The sequence below is a fragment of the Strix aluco genome, chromosome 2 (genome assembly GCF_031877795.1).
Source record: "Strix aluco isolate bStrAlu1 chromosome 2, bStrAlu1.hap1, whole genome shotgun sequence".
NCBI classification, from domain to species: domain Eukaryota; kingdom Metazoa; phylum Chordata; class Aves; order Strigiformes; family Strigidae; genus Strix; species Strix aluco.
In genome coordinates, this window is record NC_133932.1 from 136448708 (window position 1) to 136469796 (window position 21089).

The 21089-nt window shown below is 52.3% G+C and overlaps 3 protein-coding genes across 12 annotated transcripts in view; 2 read left to right on the forward strand and 1 right to left on the reverse strand.

Moving 5' to 3' along the window:
* Nucleotides 1-35: 35 nt before the first annotated feature.
* On the forward strand, nt 36-14761 carry PAAF1 (proteasomal ATPase associated factor 1). Of its 4 annotated transcripts, none has more exons than XM_074816560.1 (12): nt 43-118; nt 204-244; nt 805-908; nt 1614-1703; nt 5310-5408; nt 6086-6236; nt 8358-8552; nt 8892-8983; nt 11238-11353; nt 12439-12521; nt 13192-13274; nt 14674-14761. In XM_074816560.1, the coding sequence occupies exons 1-12, from the start codon at nt 72-74 to the stop codon at nt 14698-14700; spliced, it is 1128 nt and encodes a 375-aa protein (XP_074672661.1). In that variant the 5' UTR covers nt 43-71; the 3' UTR covers nt 14701-14761. The 4 variants fall into 4 exon arrangements, with proteins under 4 accessions (XP_074672662.1, XP_074672661.1, XP_074672660.1 ...); XM_074816559.1 differs by lacking the exon at nt 14674-14761 and adding an exon at nt 14160-14590; XM_074816561.1 differs by lacking the exons at nt 805-908; nt 14674-14761 and adding an exon at nt 14160-14586 and having other exon boundaries at nt 36-118.
* A 46-nt stretch (nt 14762-14807) lies between these two features.
* DNAJB13 (DnaJ heat shock protein family (Hsp40) member B13) lies at nt 14808-18950 on the forward strand. 2 transcript variants are annotated; one of them, XM_074816564.1, is made up of 8 exons: nt 14808-14879; nt 15122-15225; nt 15550-15711; nt 16213-16370; nt 17401-17514; nt 17891-18004; nt 18100-18176; nt 18675-18950. In XM_074816564.1, the coding sequence occupies exons 1-8, from the start codon at nt 14812-14814 to the stop codon at nt 18826-18828; spliced, it is 951 nt and encodes a 316-aa protein (XP_074672665.1). In that variant the 5' UTR covers nt 14808-14811; the 3' UTR covers nt 18829-18950. The 2 variants fall into 2 exon arrangements, with proteins under 2 accessions (XP_074672665.1, XP_074672666.1); XM_074816565.1 differs by lacking the exon at nt 14808-14879 and adding an exon at nt 14880-14922.
* Nucleotides 18951-19658: 708 nt separating this feature from the next.
* The window catches only part of LOC141919942 (putative mitochondrial transporter UCP3), a 56777-nt gene continuing 55346 nt past the window's right edge, over nt 19659-21089 (reverse strand). For all 6 annotated transcript variants that reach the window (XM_074816556.1, XM_074816557.1, XM_074816553.1 and 3 more), the window contains 4 exons: nt 20707-20904; nt 20503-20604; nt 20230-20410; nt 19659-20125 (listed from right to left, as the gene is read on the reverse strand). In XM_074816556.1, coding sequence (XP_074672657.1) covers nt 20020-20125; nt 20230-20410; nt 20503-20604; nt 20707-20904 — 587 coding nt within the window. In that variant the 3' untranslated portion in view covers nt 19659-20019. The remainder of the gene's footprint in view (nt 20126-20229; nt 20411-20502; nt 20605-20706; nt 20905-21089) is intronic.

Below are 21089 nucleotides of genomic sequence, written 5' to 3' on the forward strand. Positions count from 1 at the left end.
CTTTTCCGGTTTTGCCCCGCGGGGGCTGACGGGAAGGAAGGAGGCGGAAGGGGTGCGGGTGCCTCGGCAAGATGGCGGCGACGCTGCGCATCCAGAGCGACTGGAGCCAGGTGCTGAGGTGGGCACGGCCTTCCTGGGTCCCTTCCTCTAGTCCCAGGCCTCTTACCCTGCTCCGCGCTTACCGCCGCTCTTTTTCTCCGCAGGAGGGACGAGGGCGAGGCCTGGCTGAGCTGCCGGAGCCCTGGTGAGTGCTGAGGGCCCTGCAGAGGCCTCGGAGGGAGGCGGGTTGAGGGGGTATCTGGAGGGCTTGAAGGACTCGTGTAGGTTAGAAGGGGGTGAGGGCGATTGTGGGGGGGTGCCCTGTGGGTTAGGAGGGGGTGAGGGCGATTGTGGGGGGGTGCCCTGTGGGTTAGGAGGGGGTGAGGGCGGTTGTGGGGGTGCCCTGTGGGTTAGGAGGGGGTGAGGGCGGTTGTGGGGGTGCCCTGTGGGTTAGGAGGGGGTGAGAGCGGTTGTGGGGGTGCCCTGTGGGTTAGGAGGGGGTGAGAGCGGTTGTGGGGGTGCCCTGTGGGTTAGGAGGGGGTGAGAGCGGTTGTGGGGGTGCCCTGTGGGTTAGGAGGGGGTGAGAGCGGTTGTGGGGGTGCCCTGTGGGTTAGGAGGGGGTGAGGGCGGTTGTGGGGGTGCCCTGTGGGTTAGGAGGGGGTGAGGGCGGTTGTGGGGGTGCCCTGTGGGTTAGGAGGGGGGGAGGGGAAGGTGAGATGAGGCGGGTCTGAGGGGTGGCCGAGCTGATGGCTGCTCTCCCCACAGGGAAGCCGACCCTGTATGGCAGCCTGACCCGCCGCGGGCTCAGCACTGGGGGCGTCCCTGATATCGTGGCCTCCGAGGGCTTCGTGGTTGGGGAAGTCACCAAGGTGCCAGGGCTGAGGTGGAGCGGGGGTTGGTAACCATCTTCCATGTGCGAGGGGCTGATACTCTTATGATAGTCAAAATAGTAGCCTAAAGCTGTTGTCCGGTCACCTGAGTGGTCCTATCCAGCTGCCCTGGGCCTCCCGCCTATGCAGTGTCCTGGAGTTGGTCTGTAGCATCCCATAGTCAAGCTGGGGCTATGTGTCATGGGTGGCCAGGCCGTAGCAGCTGTCCCTTGCCACCCAGGGCCTGCATCTTGAGGATCACAGAATCCCAGAATCATTGAGGTTGGAAAAGCCCTTGAAGCTCCTCCAGTCCAACCATGAACCTCACCCTGACCGTTCCCAACTCCACCAGATCCCTCAGCGCTGGGTCAGCCCGACTCTTCAACCCCTCCAGGGATGGGGACTCCCCCCCTGCCCTGGGCAGCCCATTCCAACGCCCAACAACCCCTTCTGCAAAGAAATCCTTCCTAAGAGCCAGTCTGACCCTGCCCTGGCGCAGCTTGAGGCCGTTCCCTCTTGTCCTGCCGCTTGTTACTTGGTTAAAGAATGTGTAAGGAGATGAGCCCAACGTTGCACTTTCCATCAGTCTTCAGGCTGTGAGAGACCACAGCCAGGTCCAGATTGTAGTTCTACCTTGGCAGCCTCTGTGTTTCAGTAAGATTAACAGTACTTCTAATTCTTTATCTCCTCTCCTTCCTCCTCTAGAAAAGCATTCTCATTTCTTGTCCTCATGAAAATGTGTCCACAAAGTTCCTGGCTCCGTACACAACTTTTTGTAGAATTCATCAGAAAAGTGTAAGTAGCCTTGCACGTGAGTGGGAAGTAACTGGAAGCGACCATGAACTTTCACAGTGTGTCGCTGACCATTGCGTTCTCATTCTGAGGGGTGGCCTGCAGCATGACTTTGTGTGTGAACTAGGTAATAAAATGAATCAGACTGTAGAAACTTGGGAAACTTGATCATGGTTAAGTTTACCCCCAGAAAATAATCTCTAAAAATGTGTAGACTGTTTTCTGGCAAATGATCTAATTTCTGCTTCCTTCAGGTCCATGACAGATCCCCGTTTAAAGGAATAAGATGTGTAAATTAGTGTGTCAAAAACCAAGATAAAAATAAGAGGTTCTAGGCACTGAGCTTTTCATCTATGACTGGTTCAAATCTATTCCCAGTTTGCAGTAGCTCTTTGCCCCCATGTAGTGAAGTTGTCTGTCTTTGATATTTGCTGTATGAATTTCTGGTTTAGGGGCTGGAAATTGAATGTTGTATAAACTCATCTTGACCTGGTGGGAATTCAGAGACCAGAAAGGCCGAGCTTGTGTTAAAAAAATAAATAAATTGCATGAGCTTCTCACTTACTTAAAAGCAGTTCTGCTCATTTTGCTGAATAATCTTCGTTATTGCACCCCCATTGATCTGGGGGTTCAACAAATACAGCTTCTCGCTGAACAGTGGTGCAGAAAGGCTGAATGTGACCTGAAATTTCACTTCTTCACTGAAGAGAAGCACGTAGCTTGGCTTTGCTGGAAAGTAGTCTGTGCTTTGCCTGAACACTTAACCCTATGTGGAAATGATCCGAGAAACTAGAGGGTGTGTAGCCTGCAGGTACAGCCAGCTGCCCTAAAGAGAGTCGTCTGAAGGCTCCTGGAGAAGTTTTAGTACACTTGTCTCATGATTTATTGAGTAAATTGTTGTGATAAACCCGGCTGAAAATGCTGAAAAGTCAGTCTCTGTTAGTGAAGCTCAAAAGCGGTATAAATCAAGGTGCGTTTTGACATAAAGGCAATTCTGCATCTCCACAGCTGTTTTAAGAGGAAGTGGGGCTCTGCTGAGAGATGGAGCTTGGCAGTAAGGCAGCTCCGGAGACAGAGGTGAATCACTTCTCTGAGCTTTGTGCTACTTAAGAGTCCCCAGCTGCCCTTTTGTGTGATAAATGGAATCAACATTCAAAGCACAGCAAAATGGAAATGCAAGCGTAAGTGTTTAGTCTGCTGTCAAATGGGTGTGATGGGTTACAGCTGCACTGCAGATCTCCTCTGGAAAGCAGCTGAAGCAATATCTATTAATATGTAGATGAGTTTAAAGCCGGTGTGGACTAAGCTCCAGTTATCCTTTTTACCTGCTGCCTCTTGTTCTGAGCACTTATGCTTGGCCCTGCCTGTTTACATATCCCTCCTGAAAATGTGGGGGTACGTCAGATGTCAGTGAGGCTTTTCGTTCCTGCTTGAATGACCTTCACAGGCTTTTTTTTGTTTTTAACTAGGGAGCAAATTACCACAGACTGGTTTGTTATATAAAATGCCACTCATGTTACAAATATATTTCTCACATTACCAATATGTAAGTCAATGTACTTAACAGCCATTCTAACAGCTAAACCATTACTTTGTGCTCTTATTTAAATCTTCTAATTCCTGTTTTAATCCCCAATTATTTTTTTTCAAGTGGAGGTTGCGTATTGATCCTGCACCCTCTTAGAATTAGTTGTGATTTGAGCTGTCAGAGCTTTTGAGGAGAGCAGGTTGGTCTGACTCTTGCTTGAATAGGAAAACTTGTGACTGAAGTGTGACATATGTCCCCACAAACCCTGGCTGATGCACGTGCAGCAATAGGATGCCACAGAACGTCTTCCTTAACATCTGGAAACAGCTGGAGATTGATGCAGGTCTGTTATGTACTTGGTCTGCCCGAGAGCACTGTCAAATCTCAGGCTTCCAGCTGTCAGTTTTTCTTGGCAAAGTCTCTCAATCTACTCGTATCTTCAGGTTTCCCTGTGAACGTGGTAGTAAATCCGACTGTCTCTCTGGGCTGGCTGCTAGCTAAGGGTGAGCACCTGCAAGAGGATGGACAAAGCCCAGTCCTGTTTGAGAGCAGTTAATTGTTCAGAAAAGCTTTTAATCTGAAGCCTGGGATGAAGATGAGCAGCCTCATCCTTTACCTGACCAGGTCCTTGGGACCGACAGACTGTGCAATTTAAGACCAGAAACCTGCTCTTTGTCGCGGTGGTGAGGGGTTGGAATGACAGCGGAACTGTGATCTGCCTTTCTCGTGGTGGATCTGCGTTTCTCATTTCTGTCAGTGGGTTTTACCACTGTAGGATTTTCTTCTAATCCGCAGAGTGCAAACGCAATTATTAGGAAGCTTTTGGAGGTAATACAGCATGACTCCAGAATCTAAATCTTGCAAGACAAGGCAGCTATTCCACTACATAGCTGTGATAATTGTATTGTTTTTTCCAGAATGCAACACTAGTGTTAACCTTTGTTCTAACAAAACCTATATAGTTGTTTTTTCAGCCTGTTTAATGTTGCTGCAATATGTATTGGAAATATCTCTGTCACTTGGAAGACATTAATTGTTCCTTTCAAGGCTAGAATACTTGTTATACAACCAAAATGCATCTGCCTTTCCCAAATGGCAGCAGCGATGCCTGGCGTCATGGGAAAGGCTACCCTTTTGCAAGAATGTAAGATCAACATCTGCTCTCTTCGAGAGTATTCAGCTCTCCCCGTGTTTGTGCACAGCGGGCAGTTTTTAATACCTTGGTGTGACAGCCTGTGTGAGGAGTTTGCCTGCATAAGGAACTACTTTTGAGTCAGTGTTTCAGAAAATTTAGGCTGTGCCGTTGGCTTCATAAATATCTCAAACAAATGTCTTGTGGGCTTGTGAGTTGGGGCGCTCTCAAGCTGGCCACTTATCTCAGGCTAGCGTGGAACAGCTTGGCTCAATTTCTTAGCTGTGTACAGGAGTTGCTAGAAAAATCCAGATTTCTGCTTCACCTGGGGTAAACCTGAAATACAGCTGCTGTCTGTGCAGGCTTCTGACTCAGCATTTCTTGTTCTCCCTGCTTGCGGATCTCTGCAAAGTCACAGGCAGAGAATAACAATTTCTCTGTCAAATGTGGTGGCAATTACAAGAAATCTGGGGTGCTTCGTGCCAGGTTCCAGTCACCCAACTCATCCGAGCCCTGGCTGCGGGTCAGCCCAGATCAGCAGCTCGCTCTTGAAGGAGGAATGCAGCAATCTGTGTAAACAGATAAATTGAGGAGAATTTTTTTTTGTTGCCCTTGTCCTCTAGAAAAAACCTGCTCCTCAGGATCTGCTTGGTTTTTGATTTCTTAAGGGCTCAATTAAGATCTCATAAAACATATTGAGAGGGTGATGCGAGAAAGCCTGCCAAGTCCTTGCTGAACTGTTAGGACATTATCAGGCTGAAACTGTTAGCTAGGAGTATGGAAGCTCTTTGGGGTGTTTTTAAATGAGTCCAGCAGTATATCTTGGGGAGGTAAGTGCTGAATGATGTACTTCACAGGCTTCCCCCAGTACAGAGTTACACTCTTGAACAGAAATACCTATATACGGGGTGGTATAAAGCTAACTTTTGGTGGTTTTACCCTCCTGCAGATTACCTGTCTTGATATTTCCAGTGGTGGAGGGCTTGGCGTGTCTACCAGCACAGATGGGACCATGAAAATCTGGCAGGCTGCGAATGGAGAAATAAGAGTAAGAATGTCTAGCCTTGTTGTGTGTTGTGTGACATTACTGAAGTAATTTGACCGTGACTTGGGTCAGGCTGCGCTCTAGGGCGGGCAAGAATCTGACTTTTGATTGAAAAGCTAATTGAAACTTGACATCTCGGAGGCTTTAAGTCAAATCTGTGGGAAAGTGTGACTTCTCCCAAGGGAAATGATGCTCAGCAATCCGGAGAGGAGTCCCAGGGTGAAAATGAGAATGGGTAGTTAGGAATGACAGCTCCTAACCTGTGTGGTACCAGCTCAGAATTTCTTCTGCAGTAGAGATGATGTGAGGAGAAAAGACTCTTGCCCGTGATGGATTAACCGCATCGTGGCTAGCTGCCTTCCCAGTTAAGGTGTTTCTTGTGGAGCTTAACCTGTCAGCTGCTTGTTTGGCAGAGGATAAAGACATTTACCCTGTTATTAGAAACAAATGTAGTATCCTTTGTTATGTAATTAGCTATTGAAATGGTAGAGGGAGGCCCAAAGTGTACCTGTTAGCTCTTTGACTTCAGACAAATCCGTTCCAGGAATGCAAACGCAGAGGATTTGAGCTTAATCCTCTGCCCACCTGGAAAAGCCAAGTTTTCCAGTGTCATAGCTCAAAAATTGCTCGGCATAAGGATGATAACAATGGAACTAGCACGTAGTTCTTTGTTTTTCCAGAGACTATTGGAAGGCCATGTGTATGATGTGAATTGTTGCAGGTTTTTCCCATCGGGCCTCGTGGTTCTGAGTGGGGGAATGGATGCCCAGCTAAAGATCTGGTCAGCAGAAGATGCCAGCTGCGTAGTAACATTTAAAGGTCACAAAGGAGGTACAGAGTACTCATCCTTTAAAATGCTTGATCTGCCGTGTGTATAATTGCCTTGCACCTGAGAGCTAATGTTCAGTCACCAGCCTGCTGCACTTTGTGCTGTACATTTGTTTTTGATGTCCGGGGTATCTTTATCAAGCTCCCAGAGTTAAGGACTTGTTGTATTAGACAGGTGAAACTGTTTCTCTTGCCAACCTGCATTTTCTTTGTTAATTAAGGTAAAAAGAGGGAGGAAGCAGTCCATTAGCCTGGTGTGAGTGCCAGAGGAGGAGGCAGAGCACATTCTGTTCCTCCAGGGCAGTCTCCACTCTCCAGAGCTCCGACCTGTGTTCAGGAGCCTTGCTGCCTGCCCTGGAAATGCCTCCTGCTTGCAGCCAGGTCATCCTGTTTGCCTTCAGTTGCTCCAGAGCTGCTTTTTTCTTCCCCCCCCCCCCCCCCCCCCACACTTGCCCAGAAAAGCATATAGCAGTTTATTATTGACTTGCAGAACTCAGACAGGCAGTTACCTGCCTCGAAGACGTCTGCTGTTGAGTAAGGCACAGCAAGAGCAGCTGCAAGGATACTTAAGTGATTATTTCTTAAGAAGGGCTGCAATAAACTTGTTCAGCCTGTGCTGAGGACAGGTGTTCAGCTCTGCCCCTGCTGATGGTCTCGCTGCTGAAAATGAGAGTAAATTCTTTACCCTCCTCGTGTCCTCATGTGGGGGATGCATTGGCCACCTTGCGTGGTGAGTTTAGTGCTGTTCTGTGCATTCAGGGTCTACACTACAAACTCCTCCAGTTGATGCTGTCTTAGTCCTAGCGAAGACCTGCAAGGGATGGAAAATGAGCTACCCAGAAAGACCTCTGAGAGCTGTGATCAAAGCAAGTTCCTGGACAAAGCCCCTGTTAATCTTTGGGGAGAAGATTTGTTTTCCAGGCCCCCTTGTTCAGAATCAGTGTGGATTTATATGTAATATTTAAGCAGGCTCCCATTTTACTCCTGTTTACACTTGGCCTGGAGCACAGTGAAGCTGTCTTGTCATGGTGATTGCTGCTTAAGGGATGCCCATGTAAATGCTTGGGTGATTGTGAGCAAGTCCAAGTGCATTGTGGATGTGGCATCCGCATGATGCCACAGACGCCCAAAGCCCTGCCCCAAGTTATCTCCTTCATAAGCAACTAACTGCTCCGTACAGGCTCTTGTTTTCCGTGTCTCATGAGGTGCAAGGCTTCATTGAAAAGGTCAATAAGCGACGTGGCTGACAGCCCAAAACTTGATTAACTCGGAAAGTTGTCTTGCACTGAACCTGCTGTTGTTCCCGTGTGATCTGTTGGTGTGGATTCTAAATACTTTGCCACAAATGTCCTGTAAACAAAACGTGGCAGGCGGTGTAACAGAGCTTTGGTCAGAGTGATGCTGGCTGATCTCCCGATGGCTCTGAAGTTTATTCACTGCTTATAACTCTAGCCCAAACTGCTGCAGTCAGTTTGCTTGGCTTATCCTGTCGTTTGAGCTTGTCATGTTTAATGACTGCTTCTGTAGGGAAAGCATCAATTAAATCTTCTAATCATCTGACTGCTCCCTTCCAAAAAACCTCTGTGTCATTTTTCACATCTAGACTAAACATCCCACAGTGAAATAAAAGCTGTTAGGGGATGTTGGCACCTGCAAAAACTGCTCTTTTGATGTTGCTGTAGCTGGATAATGTGGATGCTGCTTGTGCCACACAACTTCTGGGATTATCCAGAGCTGGACTTGGCAATATTTGAAGAGTGCTGGGCTAGACTGTTTTCTGCCCAAGTCGGAGGTTAATTTTGGAGGTAGAAACTCAGCAGCAGCTGCTGTATCAGCTCAGTCTGAGGCGAGGGGTTGCCGATCATTTTATTGGTAACATCTTGCCTTTGTGCCAGGCAGTGGCTCTCGCTCTACCGTTTGCTGGGAGCTGCTGCCTTCCACATACATTTTTTCTAGATGCCGTGGCTCCCTACCCCACGTTGCACCCCACACAATTTGCCTGTGTGTGACTGGTGCCGCTGTGGGGACGGTGGTTTGGGGCTGCTGGTTGTGTTCGCCTTGGGATATGAGGTTCTTTGTCTATCTACCTTCCACTGTCTGATCATGGCCTTTGCTTTGATGCAGGTATTTTGGACACTGCCATTGTGGATCGGGGAAGAAATGTCCTTTCCTGCTCTAGAGATGGCACCGCCCGTCTCTGGGACTGTGGAAAATCTGCCTGTCTGGGTGTCATCGCTGACTGCGGCTCTCCTGTCAACGGCATCGCTGTGGGCACTGCTGACAACTCAGTGAACCTGGGCACGCCTGAAAAAGCTCCCAGTAAGGATCTTTCTCTTAAAATTCACCTTCATCCCCCTGTCCCAAACTGCTGAGGTTTGTCACCAATAATCTCGAGCGCATGACTTGCTGCTGTGTGCCCTTGTACCGCCTAGGGAAGGGAATCAAGCAGTCCAGTCCTGAGGAGGAATTGAGCCTCATCAAGCATTTTTGAGTGATTAAGACTGGGGTCTCCCTGATCACTGGCCTGCCTTGCTGGTGTCTGAGGGTCTGGAGGAATGTTGCTGTAGGTTAAGCAGGGGTGATCCAAACTGTCAGGTTTTGGTATTATCAAGGTTTGTTGGTAGCCGCTGCTGGAATTAACTGTTGTTCTTTTGTCAGGTGAACGTGAGATTGGGACAGAATGGAAAATCCTGCTGCTGGCTCGAGAAGACAAGAAACTTCAAGGAGTGGGACTGCAGAGCAGGCAGCCGGTAAGGAGTCGGAGACTATCAGAAGTACTTGCCTGGGAGAGTGCTCTTGAGATGCTGCTATAAAATCAGCTCCACTGCCGTTGCAGCAGCTCCTTGGTTTTTAAGCTGCTGTTCATGTGGTTGTGCAGAGCGCTGGGCTGAGGAATTGAGTCAGGTTAAAACTAATGTAGATGGCTGAACTGGTTAGTGTTAATCCCATTCCGTTCCCCTGGTGAGGTTCACTGTGTGGCACAGAAAAGGACAAAACCAGGCTGGAGGCGCGGGAGGGCTTTGGCCGAGGTCTTACACTGCAGTGTATTCTGTGGGGGACAGACTAAAACCTGGTACAATAAAGGGATGCATTCCCATTCTTTCTGCTGGCTGGATTTCTATGTGGGGGTTTGAGGAATAAGAATTGCTCACTAATTTAACCCAGGAATGGGGAAGATTAAAACTGGCCAGTAGGTGTCATTGTGAAAACAGGAACTGCAGGCTGCCTCACACAGCCGAGGTGTGAAGTTGCTGTTTATTCTGGCAGGGGTTTTAAGTAGGGTGTGAAGGGGACCTCAGGTGGTCACCAGTCCGTCTTATCTCCCTCCTCTTGGCAAAGGGAGATGGAGATCTTGGGTACTGCAGATCTTATCAGGACCATCTTGGGCAGTAGGACAGGAGCTCCTGATGACGTGGCAGATTGAACCATTGTCTCTAAATTGGAGAGACGTGGATTTGATGGATGGAGCACTCGGTGGGTAAGGAATTGGCTGGGGGGGTCACACTCAGACTTGTGGTCAATGGCTCGATGTCCAAGTGGAGAGCAGTGACGAGGGGCGTCCTCACGGGTCAGGGCTGGACCGGCGCTGTTTAACATCTTTGCTGGGGACATGGACAGTGGGGCTGAGCGCACCCTCAGCCAGTTCCCTGCCAACACCGAGCTGTGTGGTGCGGTGACACACTGGAGGGAAGGGATCCATCCCGAGGGACTTGGGCAGGCTGGAGAGGGGGGACCCTCTGAACCTCATGGAGGTCAACAAGGCCAAGGGCAAGGTCCTGCCCATGGGTCGGGGCAATCCCAGGCACAAATCCAGGCTGGGCGAGGAGTGGCTGGAGAGCAGCCCCAAGGAGAAGGACTTGGGGGGGTTGGAAAACTGCCTGTAAGCCACCAACGTGTGCTGGCAGCCCAGAAAGCCACCCGTGTGCTGGGCTGCACCCAGAGCAGTGTGGGCAGCAGGGTGAGGGGGGGATTCTCCCCCTCTGCTCTGCTCTCGGGAGACCCCCCTGCAGTGCTGGGTCCAGCTCTGGGGGCACCAACAGCAGAAGGACACGGACCTGCTCGAGCAGGGCCAGAGGAGACCATGAAGATGCTCGGGGGGCTGGAGCACCCCCCTGTGAGGACAGGCTGAGAGAGTTGGGGGGTTCAGCTGGAGAAGAGAAGGCTCCGGGGAGACCTTAGAGCGGCCTCCCAGGACTGAAAGGGGCTACAGGAAAGCGGGGAGGGACTCGTCATCAGGGGGGAGGGATAGGACAAGGGGGAACGGTTTTAAACTGAAAAAGGGGAGATTTAGATCAGATCTAAGGCAGAAATTGTTCCCTGTGAGGGTGGTGAGGCCCTGGCACAGGTTGCCCAGAGAAGCTGTGGCTGCCCCCTCCCTGGAAGGGTTCAAGGCCAGGTTGGACGGGGCTTTGGGCAACCTGGGCTAGTGGAAGGTGTCCCTGCCCATGGCAGGGGGGTGGAACTGGATGACCTTTTTTAAGGTCCATTGCAACCCAAACCAGTCTGTGATTTCAGGAACTGCTTGTGGTGTTTGTGGTGAGTAAAACTTAGGTGGAACAGATATGGTGGAACCAAGGCTGGTCAGTGAGATGGCAAGGGCTCACCTGGAAGGAGCTCACAGCCTCTGTAGTGATGACTGCAGCTCTGGCAGGAAGGAATGGTCTTTGCAGATCTGGTCTGGCTGCTCCATGGGTGTCTGAAGATTAGTTTGAGCCTAGCATTGGTTCACCTGTCACAGTGACACATCCTTTCTCCACAGGAGACCCAGGAGTGTTCACTGACTGCACTGTCTGTGCTGGCTTGGCAAGACTGATCCTGGAGCGCCCTTCTGCTCGTCTTGGAGCAGAGCTGAGGGGTTAACCTAGCTCTGGCTTTGCCAGTTTGTGCCATGACTCATGAAAGCCACTGTACTGACTGCTAAATAAGTGATTGCTTCCATCTTCTGGGTGTCCTGTGTCCTCATCTGTGACTGTCTGACACTTGCATTTGCTCCTGTGTTCTCAGGTGTTCCTCTTCGTTGGCTCTGATGCATTCAACTGCTGCACATTCCTCTCGAGTACCTATATCCTCGCAGGGACTCAGGATGGGAACATATATCAGCTGGATGTGAGAAACACAAAGTGAGTGCCTGGGACTGCACATATTTCAGCAACAGCTAGTTTTTTGACTGGGAAAGAGAGACAAGTTGAGGGTGCTGGCAGACAGTGCCCCTTCTGAAGGGTGGACACAGCCCAAGCTGTGGCACCGTGAGCTTCTCCGCCTCCTGTGGATGTTTCTTTCTCCTGGGGGCACTGAGGAGGATACTGTTGCTCGTGTTGGTGATCTAATGGGATGTTCTCTGGAAAGTGCCTCCTAAAAGACTACAGGCTCTGTGCAGGTTCCTTAGTTACTGAAAGGTTTTTCAGTCTTGATTTGTGACCAGGGGTGCTCTTGGCATAGCCTTACCTCTCAGATAATTGCTTTATAGATAGAATTGTATACTGAAAATTTAGATAGAATTGTATACTGAAAATTATATTTAAAGTTATGCTCATGTACTGTGCATATTATGTTACATATGAATATCTGTGTGATTATATACAATCTATGGACATGTGTATGTAGGGAGTTTTAGCAGAAAACTTCTGAACAGCTGTGTTCCTCCCACCAAAAGCACTGTCCCTTCCTCCCCTTCACTGGGGACACTTAACTGTCTGTGTAGGATGTTACCATTTAGCCTGATCCTCGTCCCAGCACCAGAGTGAGATTCCCACACAGGATCTGCTCTAAGTTGGTTTCTATTAGTGTCAAAGGCCAGCTCTGAGCAGGGAGACGTCCAGATGGTGCTTTTGGGTGGGGGCTGGGGAGGCTGGCACTGAAGTCTGGGGAGTCTTTCATGCTGGATGAGCTCCAAGCTTTTGTCTGTGTCTTGGTAAGGATAATCCCTGTCTGTAATCCACCATGGAGGCGTGCTGGTGTTCACCTGCTAGCTAACTTTTTCTTCCCCCTTTGATCCTTGGGCAACATCTGTGGGAAAACCAGTGCTGATTTCCATCTGCCTCTAGAGGACAGAGACTCTTTGCAAACCACCGATTAAATCCCCACGTCCTGTATGTTCTCCTCATGTATCTTTTAACTCAGATTTTTCTTTCAGTGTTCGCACATTGGAATGGGCTTTTGACTACAGACCACAATACTCATTCCTTGTTTCTGCTCCTTTTTGTAGCACTCCAATCCAGGTCATCCATAGATCAGGAGCACCAGTGCTTTCGCTGCTCCCGTACCGAGATGGATTTATTGCCAGCCAAGGTAACTCGAGTGCTGTGTTATAACAGTACAAATTGTATAATTGAATCAAGGAGTTTTGTGGGTATTGCTCTCTTAAATGTAAGCGCTGACTGGCTGGGGAGAGTGTCCATGGCAAAAAGGTGATGTAGTAGGAGCTATATTTAAACTGTATATCTTTAAACTGACAGAGGGGAGATTTAGATGAGATGTAAGGCAGAAATTCTTCCCTGTGAGGGTGGGGAGGCCCTGGCACAGGTTGCCCAGAGAAGCTGTGGCTGCCCCCTCCCTGGAAGGGTTCAAGGCCAGGTTGGACGGGGCTTTGGGCAACCTGGGCTAGTGGAAGGTGTCTCTGGCCGTGGCAGGGGGATTGGAACTGGATGATCTTTAAGGTCCCTTCCAGCCGAAACCATTCTGTGGTTCTGTAATATTACATGGTTGCTTTTGGCCTTGTGATTTTGTTTTTTCCTGTGTTCCTCCAAAATAGGGCCTCAAAGTCCCCTCTCAACGTTTAGAGCCTTCCCCCATCTCTCTGACATCCTCACGGCACTTTTCCCTCTTCCTGGGAACTCCATACCTTGTGACCAGGCATTTCTGATGGGCCTGTTCAGTGTTGTTTGTAATTAAGAGCATGGCTTATTTCACTAACTAGCTGATGTTCCTTCCTTGCTTGGTATCTCTTCTGCTCGTGTAGGTGATGGGACCTGCTTTATCGTTCAGCAAGACCTTGATTATGTCCTCGATCTCACCGAAGCAGACTGCGACCCTGTGTACAAGGTAAGGAATATGGCGTATCCCCCAAGATAAAGGGTGTAGGGAAAGGTAACGTCAGGTAGCAGGCAGCTGCCTTTATCTCGAGATTTGCAGCCTTCACAACGGGTTCCTTCACACAGTTGACTCTTAAGCTTTTTTTTATTTTTCCTAGCTGAATGATCTTAATATTTTGCATAAACAAATCCTCTGTGGTATACACTGGCATTATCTCCATCATGCAGGAGCAAAACTGAAGCAGTGGAGTAGCTTGGTTGTGGGAGTAGCTGTGGCAGAGCTGTGTTTTGTAAAGAAGTGTGAATTAATTGTGCTCAGAGAATCATCAGGGTAAAAGCAGCAGCTGCCTGTCTTCTCTTGTCCCCGGGTGACACGAGACCAGAAAGTAGGTCTTGCTGTTGTATTTCCAGACACCCGGCTGTGCTTGCACAGGCTGGGGAGGGTGACTTGGTTTCCCTGGGCTCTCAGCCTGGTAGTGCTGGTAGAAAATAGCTCTTGTTTTTAACCCATTCCAGCTCTGTGGTCCTGTTCCTCCTCTCCTAGCCAACATACACCCTTAAGGGTAACACTCAGCCTTGCATGGGAGGCTGAGATTTTACCTGCACAACTCATCAGCATGAGCAAAACATGAGAAAAGTGTGAAAAAAGTCTTTTTTCCCTTTCGGATCTAACAGAAGAACCCTTGTGTGAGCACTTAGCTGCTCCCTAAGCGCCTGGTGAAACCTTGAACCTGTTCTTTAAAACCTGCTAATCCTGTTTTAGGGGACACTCACTTCCCCTTCCCTCTGTAAAAGTCCAACAGGAAAGCTGATCTCTGAGAATTTCACTTTTAACTGTCACTTAAGAAATACTGTGCTTAAATACTACTTCTTATTTTCCCCCCTTCTTTTTCAGGTAGCTTCTTGGGAAAAGCAAATTTACACGTGCTGCAGAGACGGGATAGTGAGGAGATACCAACTTTTTGACCTTTAAGTGTTTGGATTGGCCAAATAGTGGAGAGATGTGTCAGAATAGCTCTTATAAGCTTATTTTCCTGTACAGTGTGTTTGAGATGTGTGTATAGAGAAGTTTCTGAGGTAGTTTCTGAGGCTGTTGTGATGACCAGGCTCTGCACAGAGGTTTTTGGTGACAGGTAATATTTCTTTCTACAACACAACTTTGATAATTTTTAATTCGGAGAGCGGCTCCGAGGCGTTGGAGATTGGATCTTGTGTTGCAACAATTTTTTTCACTGCTGCAAAACTGCTGTTTCTAGGGGGGAAAAAAACTAAAAGATAAAATCAGGGTGGGGAGGGAGGGGAGCAATGAAGGTGGCTGTATCACAGGACTGAAATAAATGAGCTGCTTTGATAACACCTGTGTCGAAATTTTCCGAGAAAACTTATTTTTTTTTTTTAAAAAAAAAAAGGTAAAAGAGGGAGGGGCAAGGGTGTGAGGGGACGGCCGGAGTGCGGCAGCGCGCGGGAAAACCAGAACTCCCATGGTGCCCCGCGCGGTAGCGACCCGGAAGTGCCACTCGCCGCGGTGACCATAGCAACGGGCCGCCATGGGGCAGGACTACTACGCCGTGCTGGAGCTGGGCCGCGACGCCACGGCCGCCGACATCAAGAAAGCGTGAGGGCCCTTGGCCTTGGCGGGGACCCCGGCGCCTGCCGGGGTGGGGGAGAGGCCTGGGGTGGCGGGAACTGGGGATGGGGTGGCCCTTTGCTGTCCCCCTGCTTCCCCCCACCCCCAGCAGGGGCCTCCACGGGGGAGAGGGCCTGGGAGAAGCTCTGAGGGAGCAGCCTGGGATAGGGGTGTCCTGGCACCCCGGGGCTGGCTGCGAGGCCGGGGTCTCCCCTCCTTTCCCCTCATAGCTATCGGAAACTGGCCTTGAAGAACCACCCTTTAAAATGCAAGGAGCCTTGGGCGCCGAGGAGGTTCAGGGAGCTGGCGGAGGCCTACGATGTGCTCAGCGACCGTAAGTAGGGAGATGGTTCTCTTCCATGGAGTTTAGGGGCTGGACGGGGGGTGAAGCGTCTCTGGTGTGGCCAGAGGGGTGCTGAGGTCTGTACCCCCAATCACTGGTATGCCCAGGGAGGTGGCGTCGGCTCCGTGACCCACAGCCAGGCTGAGAGCTGGCACACGCTCCTGCTTCCATCCCACCTACTGCTGTTCAAAAGGTGGTGGGGAACCCCCTTCTCCGGCTTCCAGCCAAGCAAAGCCTGGATTTCAGGCTGGCGCTCTCCCCCAGCACCCAGCATGGGAGAGCGTGGCCATTCCCAACTCCTCCTTGTTCCCCAAGCCATGAAGAAAGGCATCTACGACAAGTTTGGAGAAGAGGGGCTCAAAGGCGGCATCCCCTTGGAGTTTGGTGGCGAGAACCCCTGGACTGCTGGCTACGTGTTTCACAACAACCCTGACAAAGTCTTCAGGGAGTTCTTTGGTGGAGACAACCCCTTTGCGGGTAGGTGCGGAGGGGCTGGGGGGTGGCCCAGGGCCCCACCTGTGGCTGCTTTGATGCTGTGGCCACCGCCAGCTCTGAGCTTTAAGCTTTACGGAGATGTTTCCCTGCCCAGCTACTCTCAGGTCCCCTCTGGGGCTGCAGGTTCCCAGTGCTTGGAGGTTAGATCCTGACTTCCCCTGGTCCCCCCTGGGTGAGAGGCCTGGGGATGTGTGGTCAAGCTCTCGGCTTTCCCCAGCTGCTGCTGTGACCCTTTTTTTAGAGGATTTCTACCAAAAAGAGGGGTCAGGTTGGTAAGACTGCTGTAAACATGTTAGCAAGATAAAAATGCTCCTGGAGAAAAACACTTCAGCTGGAGGGGGAAGGTGGTCCCAAGCAGAAGCAGGTGGGAGGTGTTGAGGTGGCATATTTGGGGTGCTCAGCTTCCACAATAAGGAGACCCCGGAGGACCCCCCCGACATCTGATCCGAGTGCAGTGACCCCCCGCTCTGCTTGCTTGTGCAGAGTTCTTTGCCGAGGACGGCTCCGAGCTGATCCTGCCCTTTGGAGGGCTGCGAGGACGAGGAGCGATGAAGCAAGACCCCCCAATCGTGCGGGACCTCCACCTCTCCCTCGAAGACCTGTTCTACGGCTGCACCAGGAAGATTAAGATCTCCCGCAGGGTAGGGGCAGAGGGGTGAAAGGGGGGTGCACCCCGCAGGGTGGGGAATTTTGGGCTGGAATTTCCTCCTCTTGGTGTAGGATGTTTTGGCAGTGGAGCCTGAGGCTGAGGTCCTGCTCGGGGGGCTCGGCAGGGCACAGCGCTGTGTCCATGCCATGGGGAGGGACCTGAACCCAACCTACAGCCGCCCTGCTGCGGGGTGTGAGCTGCCCTTGCTCCCCTCTCTGCTGGCTCACACATGGCTGGGTGAGCAGAGCAGTTACAGCCCCCTTTTTGGGCACCTCGGTGTCCCAGATCACCTCTCTGTGTTGTCCCTTAGGGGGATGAGAGCCCTGTGGAGAAGGACTTGGGGGAGTTGGGGGGTGGAAAATGGCAATGTGTGCTGGCAGCCCAGAAAGCCGCCTGTGTGCTGGGCTGCACCCAGAGCAGTGTGGGCAGCAGGGCGAGGGGAGGATTCTCCCCCTCTGCTCCGCTCTGGGAGACCCCCCTGCAGTGCTGGGTCCAGCTCTGGGGGCACCAACAGCAGAAGGACACGGACCTGCTCGAGCGGGGCCAGAGGAGGCCACGGAGATGCTCGGGGGGCTGGAGCACCCCCCTGTGAGGACAGGCTGAGAGAGTTGGGGGGTTCAGCTGGAGAAGAGAAGGCTCCGGGGAGACCTTAGAGCGGCCTCCCAGGACTGAAAGGGGCTACAGGAAAGCGGGGAGGGACTCGTCATCAGGGGGGAGGGATAGGATGAGGGGGAACGGGTTTAAACTGACAGAGGGGAGATTTAGATGAGATCTAAGGCAGAAATTCTTCCCTGTGAGGGTGGTGAGGCCCTGGCACAGGTTGCCCAGAGAAGCTGTGGCTGCCCCCTCCCTGGAAGGGTTCAAGGCCAGGTTGGACGGGGCTTTGGGCAACCTGGGCTAGTGGAAGGTGGCCCTGCCCACGGCAGGGGGGTGGCACTGGGTGATCTTTGAGGTCCCTTCCAACCCAAACCACTCCATGACTTGATGATCCAGCTTTTCTAACCCTCTTGCCTACCCCCCAGGTGATGAACGAAGATGGTCAAACGAGCACTGTCAGAGATAAGATCCTAACGATCGACGTGCAGCCAGGGTGGAAGCAGGGCACCAGGATCACATTCGAGAAGGAAGGAGACCAGGTAATGAAGTTCTGGGCCAGGTTTCCCCGAGACCAACCGCTCTTTGCAGGTTTCCTGTTGCTTTGGGGAGTCAGCAGCGCGGCTGACGGAGCGACTCAGTGTTACTGTGCTTAGAAACAGCCCTTCCTGCCTGATTTTCCTTAGGATAGAGCAAAAATAATTGAAAGGGGTGGTTTTCTGCCTGGCATCACCCAGTCTGATTTCCTTTGGCTGAGTGGGAGTCTTTAATAGAAGACATTTTCTTCCTTTAAGAAAAAAAACCACCTTTTCCTTCTCTAACCAGCTGGAAGCAGGCATTTGTGTCACCTCTCCCTGTCTAAAATAATTTGTATTACATCACACTATTTCCAGATTTTTTTTTTTCCCTCAATTTTAGGGCCCAAACGTCATTCCAGCTGACATCACCTTTGTTGTCCAAGAGAAACTCCACCCCAGGTTTAAAAGAGCCAACGACAACCTCATTCACGTTGCTACCATCCCCCTGGCAGAGGTAAAGAGCCAAGCACGGGGGACACGGAGCCAACCCCCCCCGCTGCTCTTTTGGGGCTGCAAATGCAGCTCCGTGTCCTGCTCCCCGCCCTGCAGGCGCTGACCGGCTGCACGGTGGATGTGAGAACGCTGGACGGGAGGCAGCTGAACATCCCCATCAATGACATCGTGGAGTAAGTGCCGTGGGGCAAACAGCTGGTGGACTCAGGTGGTCAGATGGGGCTTTTCTCCAAAGCTCCGTAGCCAAGGAGCTGAATGGAGGAACTTCAGCCTTGGCCTGTTCCTTGGGAAAGGCTGAGGTTTGGCCGAGCAGGTCCTCATTGCCTGAATTACTGGAATTACAGGGCACTTCAAAAGCTTTTCCAGCAGGTTTGGGGCTGGGGGCACCCAGTCTGGAGGAGAAAGATGCCACGGTAGGCTACTCCTCTGCCCTGTGTGGCCACGTTGCTTGTGGCAGAAGCGGGGAGAGGGCTTGGAGGGGGTGGGTGGGGGACAGGAGTGCGATGAGGGCTGCAGGACACGGAATGTGGGGCCTCAAGGCTGGAAGAGGAGCTGGAGGAGTAAAAGCCCTCGAAGAACTGTGCCCAGAAGCGTGTGTGGGGCTCAGGGCCTGCGGCCCCCGTGTCAGGATCATCCCCTGGCTCTTCTAAGCCCCTTTCTTTGCGTTGCAGCCCCCAGTACTGCAAAATGGTGCCAGGGGAGGGGATGCCGCTGCTCCAGGACCCCCGCCGAAAGGGTGACCTCCTCATCTATTTCAACATCCGTTTTCCCCAGAAGCTCACGCCTGAGAAGAAAAAACTCTTGAAAAACGCCCTCCTGCCCTAGGGGATGGCGACCTTCCCCTTCTCCTCCCCCTGAAAAAGCACTGGAGCCAGCACTTGACCGGGCAGAGGTGGTTCTGAGCATTCTAAAACACAATAAGCACCCAGGAGGTGGTTTTTTTGTTTTTTCCTGGTGCCTCGCAGATTTTTCTCCATCGTTCCCGTGCCGCAGCGATGGGGGGGGTTGATGGAGGATTTTGGGGAGTTTAGGGAGGATTTTGGGGGAGTTGGAGTACTCTCAGCAGGGAAAGCTCAGGGTTTGGGGGTGACTGCACACAGGGAAAGTTAAAAAAAAAAAACAAAAACAAACAAACAAAAAAACCCAAAACAAACACCAAAACCCCTGGAACAAAAGACCCCAGGAGTTACTCAAAGTGGGAGGGACTGCGGGAGGCCCCATGTTTGAGCCCTGGCGGTGGCGGGAGGGACCTGGGTTCGAGACCCCGCCACGGCGGGTTGGACAGAGGTGAGGGGGGTGGAGGGAGACTGGGCGCAGCCATCATCATGGCAGCAAGGCTGCACCCCCCCATCGTGAGTGGGTGAGCCCTCTGGGGGGTCTGGGGGTGCCCCCCCCATGGAGGGGGGCAGCAGCTCTTTGCCCCCAGGTGTAGCACATGTGGCTGTGAACTTGGCTTTAATATTTTTTTTCCCCCCCAAATCACAAAAATTATCCTCCTAAAGCTGCTCCCTGATAGCACACGACACCGGGGGATGCTTTTGCGTAAGGCCTAGGTCCCCTTTTCCAGCAGCACCCCAGGCCTGGGAGAACAACCCTAACACCCCCCCCCCCCCCCCCCCCCCCCCCCCGAAAAAAGGTGAGGGAGCCCCGAGTGCTGCTGCGATCAGACCCCATAGGGGTGGTTTATTGGAAGCGTCAGTCAGGAAGAACAGGAACCGCCACATCCCCCGGCCCTCAACCCAGTCCCTTGTTCCCGCCAGGGAGCGCCGCTCTTCCTGGCAGCAAAACCTACAAATATTTTTTTCTTCCTCCTTTAACTCCTCTCTGGAAACGTCCATTTTCCCACCTTTTTCCCCAAACAGCCTCGTTTCTCCTCCCATCGTGCTGCTTCCTTGTGGGGTGTCCCTGTGGAGCCAGGGGGCTGGTTTGGCGTCGCTGTTCCCCTGCCACTTCATCAATTAATATAATTTACTCGTGCATCTCGCCACTGCTGACGAGAGGGGCTGGGGTGGGGGGTCAGGAGGGGCCTGGCCGGGCCAGCACCACCGCGCGCTGCAGCTGCTCATAGGAGACAAACATCACCACGTTCCAGGAGCCGAGCCGCAGGAAGGAGGGGACAAACCTGTGCCGGGAAAAGTGGGTCCGTGGGGTACCCCCAAAGCCATTTTGGGGTGCAGAGGCGCTTGTTTGCACCGAGTTTGGGTTTTTTGGGTTTTAACAACTCACCCCTTGTAGAAGCCGGCCAGGCCCTCCTGCATGAGCAGGGCCAGGAGGCAGCTGAGCACGTTGCGGTACTGCCCGGGGCTGGAGTTCATGTACCGTGTCTTCACCACGTCCACCGGCGAGGCCACCACTGTGGCGCAAAAACCGGCCCCGAAAGCGGCCACGAAGTGACAGGGGACGTTGTCTGTGGAGCAGAGCCCAGGGGATGTTGTGGGTCACAGGGCTGGCATCCACCTGTGTCCCTGTCCCCCTGCCAACCCCCGGTGCCGTCCTCACCCGTCATTAGCTGTGCCCGCAGCAGCGTGTCCTTAATGAGGTCGTAGGTGACGAGTTCCCCGCAGTTGATGATGGCGTTACGGGCGATGTTGGGCAGCGTCCCTGGGTGGGAGGGTGGTGGCATGGGGGGGACAGCAGTCACATCCCCTCCAAGAGCACCCTACATGGGTGCCCCAGCCCTCCCGTCCCTGTCCCCTCCGTTACCTCTCCAGAGCCCGCGGACTCCCTCCTCCCTGGCGATGGTGCGGTAGGCGTCCACCGTGCCGCTGTACCGCCGGGTGCCATCGGGCAGCGCCCCGGTAGCCTGGAACCGGACCTTGACCACGTCGGTGGGTTGGGCGCACGTCACTGCCACCGCCCCCGTGGTGCAGCCCGCCAGCACCCGCGCCGCCAGCCCTGTGCCTGGAGGGGGCGAATTGTGGGACCCCTGGCCTTAGGGGGAGCCCCCCCCCCCCACCTGTCCTGCGGGGATCCCCAGGGGAGAGGCCTGGAGGGGGGGGTTGCTTGGTGGAGGGTGCATCTTGGAGCCATTGTGCCCCTCTGGGGGGGGTTGTGCCCCCCCGGGAGAGGATTGTGACCCTCTGAGA

What these genes read in the sequence shown, in the direction of transcription:
- DNAJB13 (XM_074816564.1), top strand. Translation starts at nt 14,812, where the DNA reads ATGGGGCAGGACTACTACGCCGTGCTGGAGCTGGGCCGCGACGCCACG. An exon ending in TCGAGAAGGAAGGAGACCAG is followed by an intron (nt 17,515 to 17,890) that starts GTAATGAAGTTC and finishes CCTCAATTTTAG; the next exon opens with GGCCCAAACGTCATTCCAGC. An exon ending in CCCATCAATGACATCGTGGA is followed by an intron (nt 18,177 to 18,674) that starts GTAAGTGCCGTG and finishes TTTGCGTTGCAG; the next exon opens with CCCCCAGTACTGCAAAATGG.
- PAAF1 (XM_074816559.1), top strand. Translation starts at nt 72, where the DNA reads ATGGCGGCGACGCTGCGCATCCAGAGCGACTGGAGCCAGGTGCTGAG. An exon ending in ATTTAAAGGTCACAAAGGAG is followed by an intron (nt 6,237 to 8,357) that starts GTACAGAGTACT and finishes GCTTTGATGCAG; the next exon opens with GTATTTTGGACACTGCCATT. An exon ending in TGGATTTATTGCCAGCCAAG is followed by an intron (nt 12,522 to 13,191) that starts GTAACTCGAGTG and finishes CTGCTCGTGTAG; the next exon opens with GTGATGGGACCTGCTTTATC.